General features: G+C 33.3%; 1 protein-coding gene across 2 annotated transcripts in view; it reads right to left on the reverse strand.

Moving 5' to 3' along the window:
- LOC129803197 (alpha-catulin) overlaps positions 1-17,945 on the reverse strand; it is a 119,309-nt gene that overhangs the window by 51,933 nt on the left and 49,431 nt on the right. For both annotated transcript variants that reach the window (XM_055849604.1, XM_055849605.1), the window contains exon 2: positions 2,319-2,517. In XM_055849604.1, coding sequence (XP_055705579.1) covers positions 2,319-2,517 — 199 coding nt within the window. The remainder of the gene's footprint in view (positions 1-2,318; positions 2,518-17,945) is intronic.

The raw sequence follows: 17,945 nt of genomic DNA on the forward strand, positions 1-17,945 counted from the left end.
CTATTTTGGTTTACGTCATTTTTTTTATGCATTTTTCCTTTTTTTTTATTCTTTTTGTGAATTTTTTTGGTTTATTTACTTAATGTCTAGTTAAGCAAAATTCAGGATTGCACTAAATCGTCTATTATTGTTAAGAATTTTAAGGCATTCGGTCTAAAACAACCCACATTCCTCTCGTTCAGTAATAACCTTTCCCATGTGAGAGCTCCTTCCGGTTCAGGTTTTTCCTTTATCGATTCGAAGGTAGAATCTGAGAGAGCTTACCTAAAAACCCAGTGGAAGTTCGAACATTTAAAACCGACAATTTACATAAAAATGAGCAAGTTAATAAAAAAGACATTTATCTTAATAAAATTGCAATTAAAGCGTCCTTCCATCCTGACACTTCACAAAACTACACAAAAATTCACTTTTTGTAGCAAACGTTTGCACACTGTTGTTGACATAGTTGACGATTGAAATGTCAATAATATCGAAATTCGAAATGGCAGAAAAATCAGCGTTAATTTAGCGGGTATAATGAACTTGCACTTTAGGCTTCCGGTAGATTTTCGAATGGGTTTGACTTGGCTTTGGAGTGGCTTTGTCTCTTCGAAAGGTTATTACTAAACGGAGTAATTAGTGACGATTATGCAGCTTAAAGATACTAAAGTTTTTTTTAAGTCATCTTTGTAATTTTCTTTAATTTACAAAAAAGCATAGTATAAGATTTGAAAAATATAGGAAAAATATCATTTCAATTCGTGGACAGTTTAGGAAATTGGCAGTTAAGGCTCTAGATCTAGAGAGCGTATCTCTCAACCAAATGGTATCCTGGTTTGAGTTCATTGGAAAGGTCTTGGAATGCTTGACAATCCTAAACCAATCCCAATCAATTTTGAATCGATAAAAACCGGTTCCTAATCGATATCTAATTTTTATCACAAATTCAATTGTATTACTCCTAAGGTCTTTTGGGCAATGTTTTGACTGATTTATAAATCGGTTTAAACCAGTTGAGAACCGGTAATGTATTTGTTATGGACCGATAAATACTTTTGGTCCAAAAATCAATTTTATTATTCCTGTAACTATATAGGGGGATCAACCTCCTGGCAAGTTGCCTGAAATTTGAAGCCACTTTCTTTTGTACTTCGATTTAAATTTAATATGGGAATTTTTTTGCACTCGCTACCGTTATGCTAAATATTTAAAAAGTGAGAAGTTTTTCCTTATTATAAGATACCTTTCCGTATGGAGGGATAAATATACTAAATTTTTGTTTAAATATTTTTTTTCCGCGGTGCACTGTGAGATGAACCCGAGATCAATTTAGGAATTGGCTTCAAATAGCTCCATATAAAAAGGCCAATTTGCCAGGCGCTTGAGGGGGATCTTTCGAGGTAAATCGGTTGAGAACCGGTAAATGATAAATGAGGCGCAGTACTTTTGGGGTATAGTGTCTAAGTTACGAGTTCGAGCACTTAGCAGTCTGGGACGCTGTGCCACCACTTTATCCATAAAATCTGCTTTCCAGCTTTGTTATAAACAGTTTATCACTAAGCTTATTGTAATATTTATTTAAAAATTCGCAGAGTATCCATCCAACGTATCTCTAATGGCCTCTACACACTAAAGAAATTTATATCCATATTGAACAGTTTTTCCTACACAAGCGTATGGAATTTGTTTCAATATGGACATAAATTTCTCTAGTGTGCAGAGACCATAAATCTAAACCTTGAAAATTGTTGAAATAATGCCACGATTATCTATTAAAATTGTATTTGAAAGCTCATGAAAATTCTTATACAATAGATTTGGCTCTTTTCTCTTTTGCTTTATTGGCAATCACGAAAAACAATTGAGAACTAAAAAAATGACATAGAAAACTGAGGAAAAGTCCATAAATATTGATTTAACAGAAATTTTTAAGTTGTTTTTTTCTAATTTACTATCTGTGCAGCTATTTGTCTCATATTTTCATTATCTCTGCACAAATTGCCTCATATTTTTTTTCATGTCTCTCCAGTAATAAAAAAGGCGTGTAGTATTTGCGATACAAACCACAATTCGTGCAGACATTCATTTTGCTTTTTACACGAAATTTCCGCGTATTTTTGCATCACTTTTTCGGGCTTTTTTTTGAGGGGGTTGGGGAGGCGTCAAACGCTTTACATACTGAATTGCTTCATTGTATATTCTCCCTTCGAAACTTCTTTTGCTTTTGTGGATTTTGGAGGGAGATTAGGTGCTGAGTTGTGGATGGGAAAATTGTAATGGGAAATGTGTGTGGGTCACGCAATGAAATTAATTGGATATGGGGAGCTTTTAGTCACCTGCAGCGCGAGCTTCTTTGCATGCGTCGTACATGTCTTGCTTGATTTCCGGATTGTCGTCTGCAATTGTCTCACCCACGGTCACGAATCTCTCGACGGCCAGATTGACAGCTTGGCCCACTCTACCAATTGCCCTGAGAGTCCTCTCCGAGTTAACCGAGGGCGATCGTTCTGATCTGTGCTGTACCAAAGTGGACACCTGCATGAGAAAAAAATTATGTGTCTAAGTAAAATCTATTTCAATGACACATGAATATCTTTTTCTAACACTGTAGGGGCCATGAATGAATTTGGGCCATTATAATATTATATTTAAACAACTAGCCCAATGCCTCAAATTTTAGGAAAGAGTTGTGGGTGAAATCCATAAGGAACATAGAGAAAAAATTGAATTGTCCGAAGCTTGAGTCATCCGAAGGTAGCGCGCCTTTCCCCTTGTGAACAGTAAAAAGCTAAAAAAAAATATGTTCATTTCTCATTCCCCATAAAATTCTCATAAAACACTGAAATTACATTTTTAAGTTATATATTTTATTAACCCTTTATAAGAGATTAAAAGCAAAAGCACTGTTTTGTCTATATTGAAATTTAAAGTTTAAACACAAGAATTCAACAGAAGAGAAAGAGGTTCATAACTTTTGGTTGAGATGTAGGGGGAACTGGGGCAGTAGTAAACTGGGGTAGTTGTAAACACTGTGATTTTTTCCATTAATTTTAAGACTCCAGAGGATAAAATCCATAAGCATTCATAGATACCATGGGGATGTATGTCCACAGATGAATTGGTCAATAAAATCCTAATACTTTAAAAATAAAAATCATTTTTCCCGAAAATGTTGATATTTCGATTATTTTGGTCATTTGGATTTCCACCTGGAAATTAAAAACTGTGTAAAATAATCGAAATGTAGCAATACCAGTTCTTTCCTACATCTTTTAGGATTATATTTATGCATTTACTAGAGAAATTGAGATTCACATTATTTCAAAAGAATTAATAATTGGTCAGAAAACAGCATTTGGGGTAGATGTAAACAGGCAATTTCAATTTCACAAAATGAATAGGTAAAAAAACGAGAAATTGACCTTCATGCGAAATATCTATAATTCATAGATTACGAAAAAAAATTGGTGGTGCTGTGTTCAATAAAAAGTCACATGATGTCAAAATATGGGGAAACTCCATTGAAAAATGTCTTTGATATGCATGCTTTTACTTTTTTTTGCTATTTTAATTATTCTTTGTAAAAAGTGTCGTGATTTTTTGAAAAATATGCAGTCTTCATATATCTCTTAAGTAATTAAAATAATCGAAAGTGTTGCAAAGTTAATCTCAAGGGTGGAAAAAAGGGTGTTTACATCCTTCCTAGAAAGTGTTTACTTCTACCCCAGGTATTTTGTGAAAAGAGAAAAAATGCACGGTGACACAAATTTTATTTTTATGGAAAACTCAATTGTTTTCCAGCATCCGCATTACCTTCGATGTATTGCCTATACCCAAGGGTAAAACATTAGCTAAGAAAGATTTTCCAAAAAATTACGGTGTCCTTGGAAAATCACCTCAAATTCGCATCTCTCGAGAATGTTTACATGTGCCCCAGTCTCCCCTAGGTGAAGGCTTTCAGGATCAGGACACACTCGGCCTTCGAACTTCGAACACTTCATATTTTTCCCATATTTCTTTAACGAATTTGATTTATTTTTTTCAAGAAATGTTTAACTTAAGACTAGCTATTGAAATGCCATAGATAAATGAATTTCTTTAAAGGAATATGGGAAAAAGAAGAAATGTTTGAAGCAGGGAGTGTGCGCGAAGCCTGAACACCTTCTCTTACCGAAGCTATTGTACGATAAACTTTTTAACAGTTTATAATTAAATTTCAATCAAATATCACGTGGTACTTTCGACTTCAGACAATAATTTAATTTATAATTTTGTACCACTTAAATTAGGTAAAACGGGTAAAACACCTTCTGTTCATCAAACTGCAAAAAGCTTCTTTTTGATAATTTTTTGTTCCAATATTCTCAAGACCCCCTTAGTCACTTGGGATTCTGTTTTGCATCAAAATCAACAAGACGTGATGAGACTAAGCAGTCAGCATTGTTTTACATCAAATTTCGGTAGAAAACTTGTTTTTTTCGACCGTAACACGGAAATTTGCACACTTTTGCCTCTAACAAAACAAGATTTTTAGCCCTGGGAGTGGTTTAAAATGCATATATATCGGCTATATGGCCAAATTCGGATGAAAGGTGATAGGATCTTTTCATTTTTATGGAAATTTTTTGGTTGTCAATTTTCATCCCTTTAAAGACCTTACCTAATCCCTTATTTTTGTTCATTACACATTTTTCTCACAAGATTTCAGCAAAATTCATGAAAAACTTTATAAAAATTATACTAATTAGGTTAATAAAGTTACTAATTAAATTACTAAAAGATATTTACCTTCACTGATTGAAAATAAATACCCTGGAGCCAAATTTCTGGAGTGGAGCTATAATTATTTCCACCCGAAAATCACCATTTTGATAAAGGTTCTATCACAGTACTCACAGTTCTAACGGTATGAAATTCAAATGGCAGTTTTTCATATCGGTTTGAAAATACCTTCAAATGATTTTTTTTTTATTTTTTTCTAAAAAAAAATTTTTTTTCGAAGTTTTGTCAGTATGAAAAAGTGGAGCTATGATTATTGCCAGCAGAGTATATGCAAGACCAAATTATAAAGATTCTTAGCTTAAGTAAGTCTAATATTTATAACCACATAATCGTTTGATTTTAATCAATCGGTTCAAATCAGTAATAAATTAGTACACATGACATATTTAATTGTTAATAAAAATTAGTTTTATGTCTTTTTATATTCCCCGTAATTGTTTAGTCCCAAAATATATATATTTTAAAATTTACAAAGATTATTATGGAACCACAATATAATATTTAATGGCGTAGAATCAATGACAGGATGTGGTCTATTATTGTTTAAATATTACATAAAGTTCGATTAAAAATAGCTGAAAATAAAACATAAAGCGCATAAAGCATTTCACGTAATTACATTTCTAAACTAAGAAAAAACATAAAAAGTTAAAACAACTCTATGGCAGAGTTGAATTAACTCTACGAATATCAATGTAATTGTTACTCCTTTTCGTAGTAAATTTTAGTAAATAGAGTTGAAACAACACTTCGTGCGAGTTGAATTAATTCGTCGGATATCGATGTAATTATTTCTCTTTTTAGATGTAAAATTTCATCTCGAGTGAAGTATGTGCTTAAGTGTTTTCGTTTTAAGGATATACTTCAGTCAATAAGATTTTCGTGTGACAAAGTTCATAGGGAACATCAACTAGAAATTTGCCTAACAGTGTTTCATGAAGATATGTGCGTACATGATATTTCGCTCGGAACATAGGGAACTTGAGGTCAAGAAAATATTAATAAAGAAAATGATAAAATAAAAAAGAAACATAAAATTGTAAAACATATTCATTATGGGATTTGAAAAAGTTATTTTAACTCTAAAAATGCTTTTTTTTTACTCTTGAAACGAGTTATTTTAACTCTTTAAACGAGTTATTTTGAGTCTGAAAGAGTTAATTACACTGTTTTGTCATGTAAATTTTAGGAAAAAAAAGTTAAAACAAACTCTTCCGAATATTACATCTAAATAGAAGTAAATTCAACTCTAAACTATAGTTGTTCGAAAATCACAACGAAAAAGAGTTAATTGAACATAGATTTGAGTAAGTTTTACTCGATTATTTTTCTGAGTGTAATAAACTATTAGTAAACGAACTTAAGAACTTCTTATTCTCAGTGTCGTGAAAAATTTAATTGAATCAAACTCAATTAATTTACTTAAAATCATATCTAAAAATTTCATCAATGACTAACTTTACTCTTTAAATAAAATTTAAATCTTTTTGATTTTGAATTTGAAGGTGAAAATAGCTGGATTACCAGCAAAATAAATTATCATGAATATGAGAATACTTTGAGAATCTTAAAGGTGAAAGTTGAATATATCCTTGGCCAGACTTTCTCGAGTAGGAAATAGATTCCGTGTTTCGCAATAAATTTTTTTCCTTTCCAAGAGAGGCACCAAATATTGATTTAGCGCACTAAAAAGCAGCCTTTCTCTATGAAAGCTCAGCAAAGGAATTTAAGAGGGTTTGGAGATGGAGTCAGATAGAATTGGAGGTACTTTTGTCCAGAACAAATACACCACCACCATCCTTGGACGATTGTGTGGGTGACAGAGGGCGTCAATTATGGAGAGGCCTGGGAATGTATTTTGTGCTGACCAGCATCAATTGAATGTGCCATAGAAAATCCACAGGGAATCCCATAAATTTCACCCTCATACAAATTTGTCTGGCAAGGCGACCTTCGAGGTGGCTTTATCCTGAATTTTGCAAAAACGTAAAAGGATTTGGTTCGACAAAATGCTTATAGTTAAAATGCAAATACAAAAAAAAAACTTTTAAGAAATAAAAAGTTAGAAAAATAGTTCTTATGACGTAATGGTCCGGGGTTAGATTCTTATTAAAACTGTGTCCGTCCATTCAAAAAATAAAAATTTGTCAAATGTAATTTAAAATCGTACAAAAAAATGGAAATTAAGATAAGGAGTATTTCATTTAATATGTGGCACTTCTGTTGGGCTTTGTATTGAACTGCCCAATTCTTCAAATAGAGAAATTTATAATGGAAACTTAGTCTGATATATTCATTTACCTTAGATATTTATTATTTTCGAGATAAATCGTTTAGTACATGGAAGACTGAGAGTAATAAAATCAATTTGAAGCTTTGAAATTAAATTTATGTGGAGTTTCAGAATGTTTCCTTAATTGCTAAGAATTCTTCGAATTCTGTGATAAAGGGATTGACCATTTTCTCATGGAAAGCATATCGATCCCTCAGAATATAATCCGAACAACTCGATTTTTTGCGAAATTCGTTGTTTTTTGCTTTTCGTGTACTCCTTGACACCCTTTACCTTTCCGGTGAATATTATACCGAAAAGTTAATTATTCCCAAAGTTATATGGGTTCCAAATCTTAATAATCCTATGATCAGCGTAAAATCTCAGCTTTAAATCGCTCTCCTGAAAAGTTGGCCATTCGCGAGTTGTTCGGTTTACATTCTGAGGGATCGATATAGTTATTATATTATATATAACATTATGAGAAATTGCTCCAGGCTTTCAGTATTTTCATTTTTTTTAGAAAAATGTTCTTGTCTCATGAATAAATGGCTCTTGTGAATATTGTCGAGAATTATTAAATTTGCTATGTTATTCCATCCATTAATCTCATTTTCCAGACCCAACAGATTTTCCCATCTAGACGCAAACAAGAAAATCCCCGGCTAATTAGCTAATTTTTTCTCATATCAAAACAATTAAGCTCTGAGCACTCGGAATATTCAAAAAGCTTGAGTAGCTCTGGAAAAAGTTCTTTTTCTAATAATCATTATATACGTTGCTTCTCAAAACTATGTTTTTGACTGGAAAAATGAGAAATGTGGAATAAAAGAGGAAAATCATGTTTCACATCTTCGTATGTTTTAATTCACATCGTAATTAAATTTTACACTTTTTTTTGGTAAAGAGTTTTTAGGATATTTTGAAAACCAAAAAATGAATTAATAATTCATTAATTAATGTATACAGTCCCATTATTGTAGTAATCTATGTACACAGGGATATGAATCACAAAGATATTGTCATTATTATTATAATAAATAAAAAAAAAGAAAGACTGATGTTCGACGTGATAATAACTACTGAACTGAATAAATTTTGGAATATAAAAAATCAATAATTGATTGTAATTTTTGCACAATATGCGCACATTGGAAAATAATTCAATAAAGAAGAGCATTCTAATCAGATCCGATGCTGAGGGAGTGGTCTTTATTGTTCTCTCTTTGCAAAAATGTCGAATCAAAATTTCATCAATATCCTGAAAAGTGTAGGGGACAATGGCATAGATTCAAGCATAGAGGATTTAAAATTGAATTGAGAAAATATTCCATGAAAAAAAAACCTTAATTCGCTACAGTACATACTGTTTTGTATGTAACATTTGGGATAAAAATTAATTTAAAAAAATGTAACGCTATCTTAAATTTCATTGGTCTACGATAAGGTATATAATCTAAATGGCCTTTTTTTTGGTCCCCCCTTAAATCCCTTTGCTCAGGTCTTAGGCCATAGGCATATTTTGACCGAAATCCTGTCCAATAAAAAAACCAAAAAGGATCAAACTGTCAATAACTTAAAAAATAAATAAATAATCAATAAATAACAGAAACGGACTACAATACACTTAAAATCCACTACTATGAGTGTAAATAGCCAGACTACATCTAAATGGCATAATGTCTGAAAGTTCTTCAGTGCAGGATAATTTTATGAAAAAGTTGTTCAATTTTCCTTCTGGAATATATCAGTCCATATCAACCTCTGTTTAAAAGAATAATCAAAATCAGTTTTAATTACTACGATTTTTAATATTCCTGGAACCTTTACACGTTATACATAAAAATAGAAATGAGCAAGGATTTTTTTACAGACCTATTCTGCTATTGTTTCACAATCAGGCAACATAAAATTTTCCCATTACATTACTCATTAATTTTAAACCATTTGTGATTTTATTGCAAAAAGCTTGCAGTTCTGCAGCTTATAGGGCTTATAGGAATATATAGGTAGATAGATTCGTTTTGGGGGCAGTAAGTGGCGTCCATCTATGTACTTCCAGCTCCTCTTCCGGCCCCAGCCTCTGCTTCAGCCGCTCCACCCTTCTCGTGCATCATGTACTCGTTGACTTGCCCGCTGTATCAGGCTTCCGTTTGGACCTCTTATGCATCCCTTTTTTCGTATGAGCCAGCCAGTCCTTCGGAAAAATGCCATTAGACAAGTCGGCTTTAATTTTGGTAGATCATTCCAATCCAGCACCACTTTTGCAAGTAGCGCTCGTCTGGTGTTGTAAAGACTAGGACAGTCACACACGTAATGTAGGACCGTTTCCCCAGCGTTGTTACAACTTCTACAGGTTCTAGGGTAACGACTTCTCAAATTATTTTTAGCTGATATTCTTTACAATCTCACCTTTTATGGTCCTAGGTGAAATCCGACCTCGTCAGATCGGGCCTAAATTTTGGATTTACACGTTTTTACACTCATAGATCACGAATATCATATGCGCTAAAAATCGATTTTTCGATTTTCGTGGACGGTCCGTCTCGTCCGTCCGTCGTATAACCGCTTCTGGAGAGAAAACGGAGAGAGATATCGACAAGCGGTTTTCGGGAAAGGTTAAATGTCGAAGGGTGGCTAGAAACAGGTGATGTCAGATCCACCCGCTCACCCCCTTCCGCCATTTTGGAGTATCACCAAATTTTGTTTTCTTAATCGATCAGGCTCAAGTTTTAGTATATTATAGCCGGGCCTGAGAGCTTTCGATCAGTACAAAATTCAAGGTACACCGACCCTCCTGGCCCGAGCCATAAGGAAAGCTCTCATAGAGTACTACAACCTTTATGACACCCCAATTTCATCCGATTAAATCCAAGATCCGATTAATAGAAAATTCGATTTTCGAAAATTCAATTTCAAAATATTTCAAAAACTAGACGATGATTTTTCTTCAAATTTTACTATGTTGTAGCTGAGGTCGAGACCTTTCCAACGGTGGGTCGCACTCCTCCCTCGATGTTTCCTGATCCGAGCTACAATCGAAAATGCCTTGACCAGACCATGTTTTCGGTGTTTATGAAGCAATTTCAATGAAATTTTAGTATGTTGTATCTGAGATCGAGATCTTTCTAACGATGGGTTCTATCAGTCTCTACCCCAACCCTTTCCTATATCTATATGGACCGGACCCTATCTCTTATGTTTATTCACGGATTTCAATGAACTTTTTTTTCTTTTGTTGGCCTTCCTTACTCAGACTGTTTAAAATAGGAAATGACCAGTGATAAGCCCAGATAAGCTTATGGTAGCCGAGATTCTTTACAGGTGACCTCGAAATGCGTGCGATTCGGGGTGTTTGCAACTCGGAATGTATGAAAATTCGATTGTGTATTCGATTCTGTACTCTATACGGTAGAGGATATCAATTTTCGGTCAACTATGACCCCCCTCCACAAGTCAATATTACCTAAATTATATTAATTAAACTACCTAAACCACTGTCCACACCCTATAACCCTTTTAAAAATGTTTTTTTTTGCTTATCTTAAAATTGGGCAAGGCGATTAATTCATTTACGGATATGAAAAAAAATCCTCATATTAAACTTATGTAACTGTGTTATCACACTTGCACATTAAAATTTTAATATGATTCACTTTAATTGTCGCTGGAGAGAGTCCAAATGTGAAATTTGTGTGTTTGAATCATTTTATATTCAAAATTTGATCTATTTGTTGATAAAAAGGTATACTTAGCCCGCAAAATTTGATATAAATTGATTTATAGCATTAATGCGAAAAATTAATGCGATTTTCTCTTTAATTTGTTAATGTGAAAAATATTTATGCTTTAGGTAAATTTAAACTTATTTTTACAGGCCAAGTCCAGTTCTTTATCAATAAATAGAAAACCCGAAATATTAAGTGACTCAAATATACAAATAACATACTTGGACGCTCACAAGCGACAATTAATGTGAATCACATTAAAATTTTAATGTGCAAGTGTGATAACGCCGTAAGATCTGCTAATATTCTTAAGCTTTTCTCTAATTCTAGCACTTAAGGATGGTCTTCTTAGAGAAGGATATGGCAGAACGAACAACAGGGGCTTACGAACAACAAATTTTGCAGCGGAAGTCAAAGTCACTTTCTTCTGGAGCACTTTATTATTTCAAGATTTTTTCAAACACAAGTAAATTAAAATCAGATAAAATTAGTCTGAAGATCTTTAAAATAAACCTCAGCCTATACCAATAATGTAAGAAATATATTCTTCAGAGATTTTATAATAAATTTAGTATAAATGGTCATTGAAAGAATGAGTTAATTTTCGATTACCAAGATAATTGATGAAACGTATCCAAAAATTACTACAAATTGGCAGAGGTATTTTTGAGATAATCAAAAACTCGTTTTTACATACGATTTTTACTCAATTTTCTAATAATTGACATGAGCTACATTTGCTCTCATTTTTTTTAACACTCTTAACCATATTTTTTTCTAGAATCTGAAAAATAGCTTCAATTATATTTTACTTCATTATCTTTAAAAATTTGCAACGAAATAGGGTCGAAGAAACACCTCTTCGACAAGGAACGCCTATTGACACTTTTATCAAAATGTTGAAATTTATTTAATGCATTTTAATCTGCGTTTTTCGATAAGGATGAGTGTTCGAATTTCGTATTCCAAATGGTACAAAGTAGCGTGTCAATAAGTCCTGACACGAGTTCTTAAAATGTCAATGGGTGTTCCTTTCACCCTATATTTTATAAAACTTAGAATGTTTATAAATCTCAATGTTAAAAATAAAACAATGTCTGGAAGCAAGCCTGGAAGTTTTCTAAGTGAATATAGATATGAAATGGAGCCATTGTTGTTGCCTTATCTTCAAGTGCGAGCTATAACAGTTTAAAGAATACGAAGAAGACTTTTTGCAAGCTCATTAACTTTCACCTTTTTATGACAAGCAGGAAATACGACAAATGGATTAAAAAGCCCCTTTTCTATTAGTGAGAAAGTTTGTCTAAATGAGATGCTTGTCGTGAAAAAAAGCTTAAGGGTGGAAAATGAGGTGCTTTTGGTAGATGAGACACAAATTGAATCCTTCACCTTTCAGTTGGGCAATTCAGTAAATTTCCTCAAAGTGGTATATTTCGTGTGCTCAGCAGCTGGAAAAATCAAATTCTGTGTAGATTCCATCATTTAAGGAGCTTTTTTTTGCACAGATAGAATTCAGAACAGCTGTGGTATTTCTTGATCCTTTTCCGAAGAAGAATTAGTTTAATAAAGGGACTTAAATGGATTAGACTTTAGGAATATTGAAGCAAAGTCAATATTATTTTGTTAGATATTAGATACATATTTGAAAAGTAAAAACATTTTGAGAAAACATAACGTATAATTAATTCTTTACGTGTCGTTAAGTGTTTAGTTGTCTTCTCATGAACGAAAAAGTTAAACTTAAACCAATTCCTAACAGTGTTACGTAGATAAATGAAAGAAAGAACGGTGGAACAGTAAAGTTCTTTCGAGCGTGAAAAAAATAATTCAACACAATTACATTTGGTCGTTTCAGTGGCTTTTTATTTGCCAGAAGTGTCCCATTTATTTAGAGAGAGAAATGAAAATTTCTGGACAAGGGTTGGCTAAAAGTTTCATTTTGTGTGTGGGCAGGAAAAATTCTAATTTGAGACATTGAGGCCGCATTAGTGAATGAGGCTTCCCATCTCCCTGATTTATTGCTTGGAAGAGCACAAGATAGAGGAATTGCTTCCACCTCAGAAGATCGTTTCCCAACTCAGTCCATCATCAGTCATCTGTACTGAAGGTGCTCTACAAGATAGCATACCACCCACCCTTGAATTATCTTTGTGTAGCGCCACTGAAGAAAGTCAACCAGAAGAATGTTATCGTGCCCTGAGCACACCTTCTTGTCACATATGCCTCAAGTGGCTCCCAAATCCCCACAGTTCCTACACACTCTTGATATTCAACGACTCAGACATTCTTGAAATTTCCCCAGAGCCATTTTCCACCATCGGCAAATGCTTGTGAAATATTAAATCCCATCAATAATCACCCAAATTTCATTTCCTTTCGCTACATCCCATCCCACTTAGCAAGATGATATTTATCTACAAACAAAAAATAACCGTCCTTGGGGGACTTTTAATTAAAACATCAATTTTTACACTGAAAATTGGATTTCCATGTTTACGAAAATATGATAGGGAGTAAAAAATGAACTTCTACTCAAAATGGAACTATGCAATATTTTTTGATAAAAAAAAGAGATGGCAGAACGTTCCAGCGAAGTACTCGAACTCACAAGAAAGAGCTATCCGTGTAAGGTAAAGTACCCTTACTCGACCGGGTTCCTCTATTCGACCGGTGGGTCAATTTTTGAATATTTGATGGTGAATTTCATCAATTTCTATGAATTTGTCACTGATTCGTATTATTAAAAGAATAATTGACCTATTAATGTTAGATCATACACAAAATATTATAGCAAATATAATTAAATTGAATAAATAAATCTGCCGGTCGAATAGAGGAACCGGTCGAATAGAGGAACCGGTCGAATAAAGGGTACTTTACCTTACAGGGAGTTCCGGCTTAAGTGAAAACGGATTGAAAGAATCTCATATTATTGCCTACTGTTCGGAGCTCATTTAAAAAATATTTTTTGAAATTCCCCTTAAATGTGTGCAAATATTTTTCACAAGGTAAATTAGAAATACATTTCTTATGAATGGTTGGCGCGCTGAAAATAAGCTGAAAAATTGGCGCCGAAAATGTTTTGCATACATTAGCTGAAGTTAAAATGGAAAAATTGATCTAATTAATTTTTCCGTTAATTTTTGTTCTTCAATGCGACTCTATTTTGAAAAATAATCAGCTAATAAACATGGTCGAAATATAGCACCAATTTGCATACATCACGGCGTTTCCAAAGACCTGTCCTGTGGGTATGAAATTTTTCTGTGTCACTGGAGTGAATTCGCGGTCTTTTTTCGGTCCCGAGTATTTCTTTGAAAGCGGAACTCCCTGTATTATCTTTTCACATGCTTATTGGGTACATATCGCTTTACCGGTTGAAATCAGTTGAAAAATAGGCCCTCCAAAGTGATTAAACTTTGATCTTCCAAAATTCGATACCCCAATGTTTTTCGAATAAATATAAGAATAATTTATATGGGAGGGCGCTCCAACTTCGGACGACTCAAGATTCATACAGCTCAATTTTTTTTCTGTGTTCGTAATAGGTTTGACCAATGACTCCTTTTAGGAAATTTGAAGCATTTTCTAGCTATTAAAATTAAATATTAAAACGGGTGAAATTTATAAAATATATATTGAAAAAATTAGTTGTATGAAGCTTGAGTCCTCTGAAGATAGGGCGCCTTACCTTAGTATATAAAAAAAAGAAACACATTAAAGGCAAAAAAAACGAATTTAAATTGTTCAGTGCAATCAAAATATGATCAGAAAAATCAAATCGATCAAAGGACATTGGGCAAAAATGTATGGGAGTTGATCTATGTGGCGACCACAGATGGGACTAGGGGCATTTTATAGGTAATGGTGTAGGATGAAAAACTACCGAGATTCAGGACGATATTCACCGGGAGTCCTTGTAAAAACACCTTTATCCTTTCGAAAAAATGCTATTTTGACGTTGAATTACTCAACATCAGCTAAACGGATCTTCATGAAATTCAGTATGGAGTCCATGTATGACTTAAGCTATTTATCCATGGATACCACCCCCTCCCCCCAGCTCTCCTTTTAATAGCCCCCATACAAAATGTGGACATTTTCCACTATAACTCCCTTCTTAGAAAAGGTAGAAAGCTGAAACTCGGCATGGGATCAAGGTTTACGAAAGGCTTTTTAACCATGTATATAAGCTCCTCCGTTCGCCACTCGTTCTTGTAGCCTCCATACAAAATAGCGACTTTTTCCACTATAACTCCTCCTCTGTAAAAAGAAGGAGAAATCAGAAACATGGCATAGGATCAAGGGTAAAGGCTCTTTAACCGTGAATACATACGTTTTCCCCTACCACTCCTTCCATCAGACCCCATACAAAATGAGAACTTTTTCCACTATAACTCCTCTCTGAGAAAAGCTAGAAAGCTGAACAAGGTGTATAGAAGGCTATTCAGCCTTATAAAATCTGACTACGATTTCAAAAGAAAATAAATAAATAAATCACAGTTAGAAAAATAAATCAAAATATGTAATGATTCTACTGAAATCGATGAATACAATAAGGCCATATCTCTCTTTATAAAAGTATGAGACATACAAATTATAAGATCTTTATAATCGGGTGAATAGCTTCGAAACTTAACACATTTCTTGTTAATCGAAAACTTTGATAACCTGGAGCGTCCGTTGTCGTCGACTTGTAAACTTATCTATACCGCCATTTTATAGGATTTTTTGAGATCTTTCGATTGAGTATTCATTGATTAAATTCGCTTACTATCTCTATGATATAAGGTATCAAGTTTTGACTTTGTCCCCTTATGTTTCAATGTCCTCCTACGCATGTTATGCATTGTAAAGACGTATGCTCTTTTATCTATTTCGAGAATATGCAGTCATTTAATACATTTTATGTTGCAGTTTATATATTTCCTTAAAAAAGACAGTATAAATGCGCACATTTCGTATAAGAGATTATTTTTCTTCTACGAAAACCGTTTTTTTTTGCTCTAGAACTTTTCCCCCATTGTTTAGAACTTTGGTCCCGGAACAAAAGTTGTTACCTATTCCATGGCCTATTCAATGATATAGGTCTCATTGGTGGTCTCACCATAGACTACTTTTGCCCATTGTCCTTTGATTTGCCCAGTAATAAACTAAATTTTTACAAAATAGACTAATTTATCTTAGATAAATTAAGGAGAAATGGATGAAACCTTACACGATAATTTAACTGCTTTTCTTTTAACGGTTTCGGAACGTTTTTTAGGTCAAGAATATTTCATTAAAACAAAATTCACATCCCTTTCTTTTTAAGGCATTCTGTAAGAGAAGGTGCGCTACCTTCGTAAGACTCAAGTTTCGGATAATTCATTTTTTTCTCTAAGTTCCTTATGGATTTCACCCATAGCACTTTTTTGAAAATTGGAGGCATTGGACTAGCTAAATATTAAAATATATTTTTATAATGGGTCAAAATCATTTATAACACATTGAAAAAAATTAATTGTGCGAAGCTTAAATCGTCCGAAGGTAGCGCTCTTTCTCCTACATAACCATCTCACCTTTTTATATTTTTCTTCATTAGAATATCACAACAAATTCAATTTAGGGTAAATTGATACAAGTTGGACATAGTGTTACAAGTTGGACAATTCGCCGGTACAAGTTGGACAGAGCTTTTTTCTTGATAAATACATTACTAATTTTTTAAGCACAAAGAACCAAATTATAAAACTAAAGCATTAAAAATATACAAATAAAAATGAAGTATTAAATTTATCAAGAAAAAAGCCCTGTACAACTTATACCATATTGTCCAACTTGTAACATGGTCCAACTTGTACCACTTTACACTAAATGGAAAACGATTGAAAACATTTCGATTTTTTTGAATTATCAAAAAAATTTAAATGTAGTACTTTAAATCAAGTGCTAAAATTAAAGAAAAGCTTACGAACAGCAGGAGGCAAAATCATCCCCAGAGGGCAAGGTTTCCCACATCTACGATATAAGTTAAATAGTTTTAAGTCGAATGTTGTTGAAATTTTGCACTTTCTATTCAAACTGGGACTTGGGGATGTTTAACATTTTACGACCAACGTGTTACGTTTAAGCGGGCTTTGTTTTATTATCACACCTGCAGCATTATTCATTGTAATAATTATATCAGACGATAAGATAAATAAGTAATACTCATGGTCAAATTAGTTGTGCTCTTGTAGCATACCTATCACATTTCATATTCTGAAAGTTTATCAAGTACCACGATCGTCACGAACAATATTCGTGTTTCTGCATAACACATTTACAAATATGTTGAAAAAGATTTTAAATATTATTTAATATTTCCATCTTGAAATTTTCTTATTTGAAATTATGCATTAAGCATTAAAATAGTGAATATTGAACAGATGCACCTTTATTGCTTGGCAGCTCTGTTGAAACTGACTCTAAAATTTGCATTACAGCAGAATTCCACAGGAAATGTACTAATCCTGTGTATCACTCGCATTGCCCTAATACATTTAAAAGCACTCTACTAGTGAGCAAAATATAATTTGGTTATCACAAATAAATTAAAAAAAAAACTGAACTTTAAACTTCAAAAGCATTGAAATTAATCTTTTTCAAATGATGCACCTTTTCTGGCTTCTTAGAACAACACATGACTTCAGAAGGCCGTAGGATATTTTTGGATATTGGTGTTCTAACCGTCCTTAAATTGGGTTAAAGTAAAATTTGGAAAGGCCAAGACACCCCAGCGAGCACTAAATGCTAACCGATTTCTTCAATTCAGCTGAAAATATATGTATTTTCAGCCGAATTCTGCTAACCTTGATACGACACTCATGAGGCAGTGCCATTTTCATATATGGTTAGCACTTTTTGTTCGAGAACTGCTGACCGGTCAGCATATTTTTATTGATCGACTTAGCAGAAACATGCTGAAAATGCTGCTCTTTTCAGCTAACTGTGCTCGCTGGGACTGCACTCTTTGACGTGGAATTGTAGTCTGTTCGTTGCCCGTTTTTTGGTCCGTTTTCGTCTGTCCGGAGTGCCCTCTTGCGGCAATTAATTTAAGTATCGTTCGTTCGGTCAGTTGACTACACTATGACAACATTTAATTTTTATGCCTTTTGAATGCTTTTTGGTTCAGAAAAATTCATTAAAATCTAAATCTT

Source organism: Phlebotomus papatasi, chromosome 2 (assembly GCF_024763615.1).
Source record: "Phlebotomus papatasi isolate M1 chromosome 2, Ppap_2.1, whole genome shotgun sequence".
NCBI lineage: Eukaryota > Metazoa > Arthropoda > Insecta > Diptera > Psychodidae > Phlebotomus > Phlebotomus papatasi.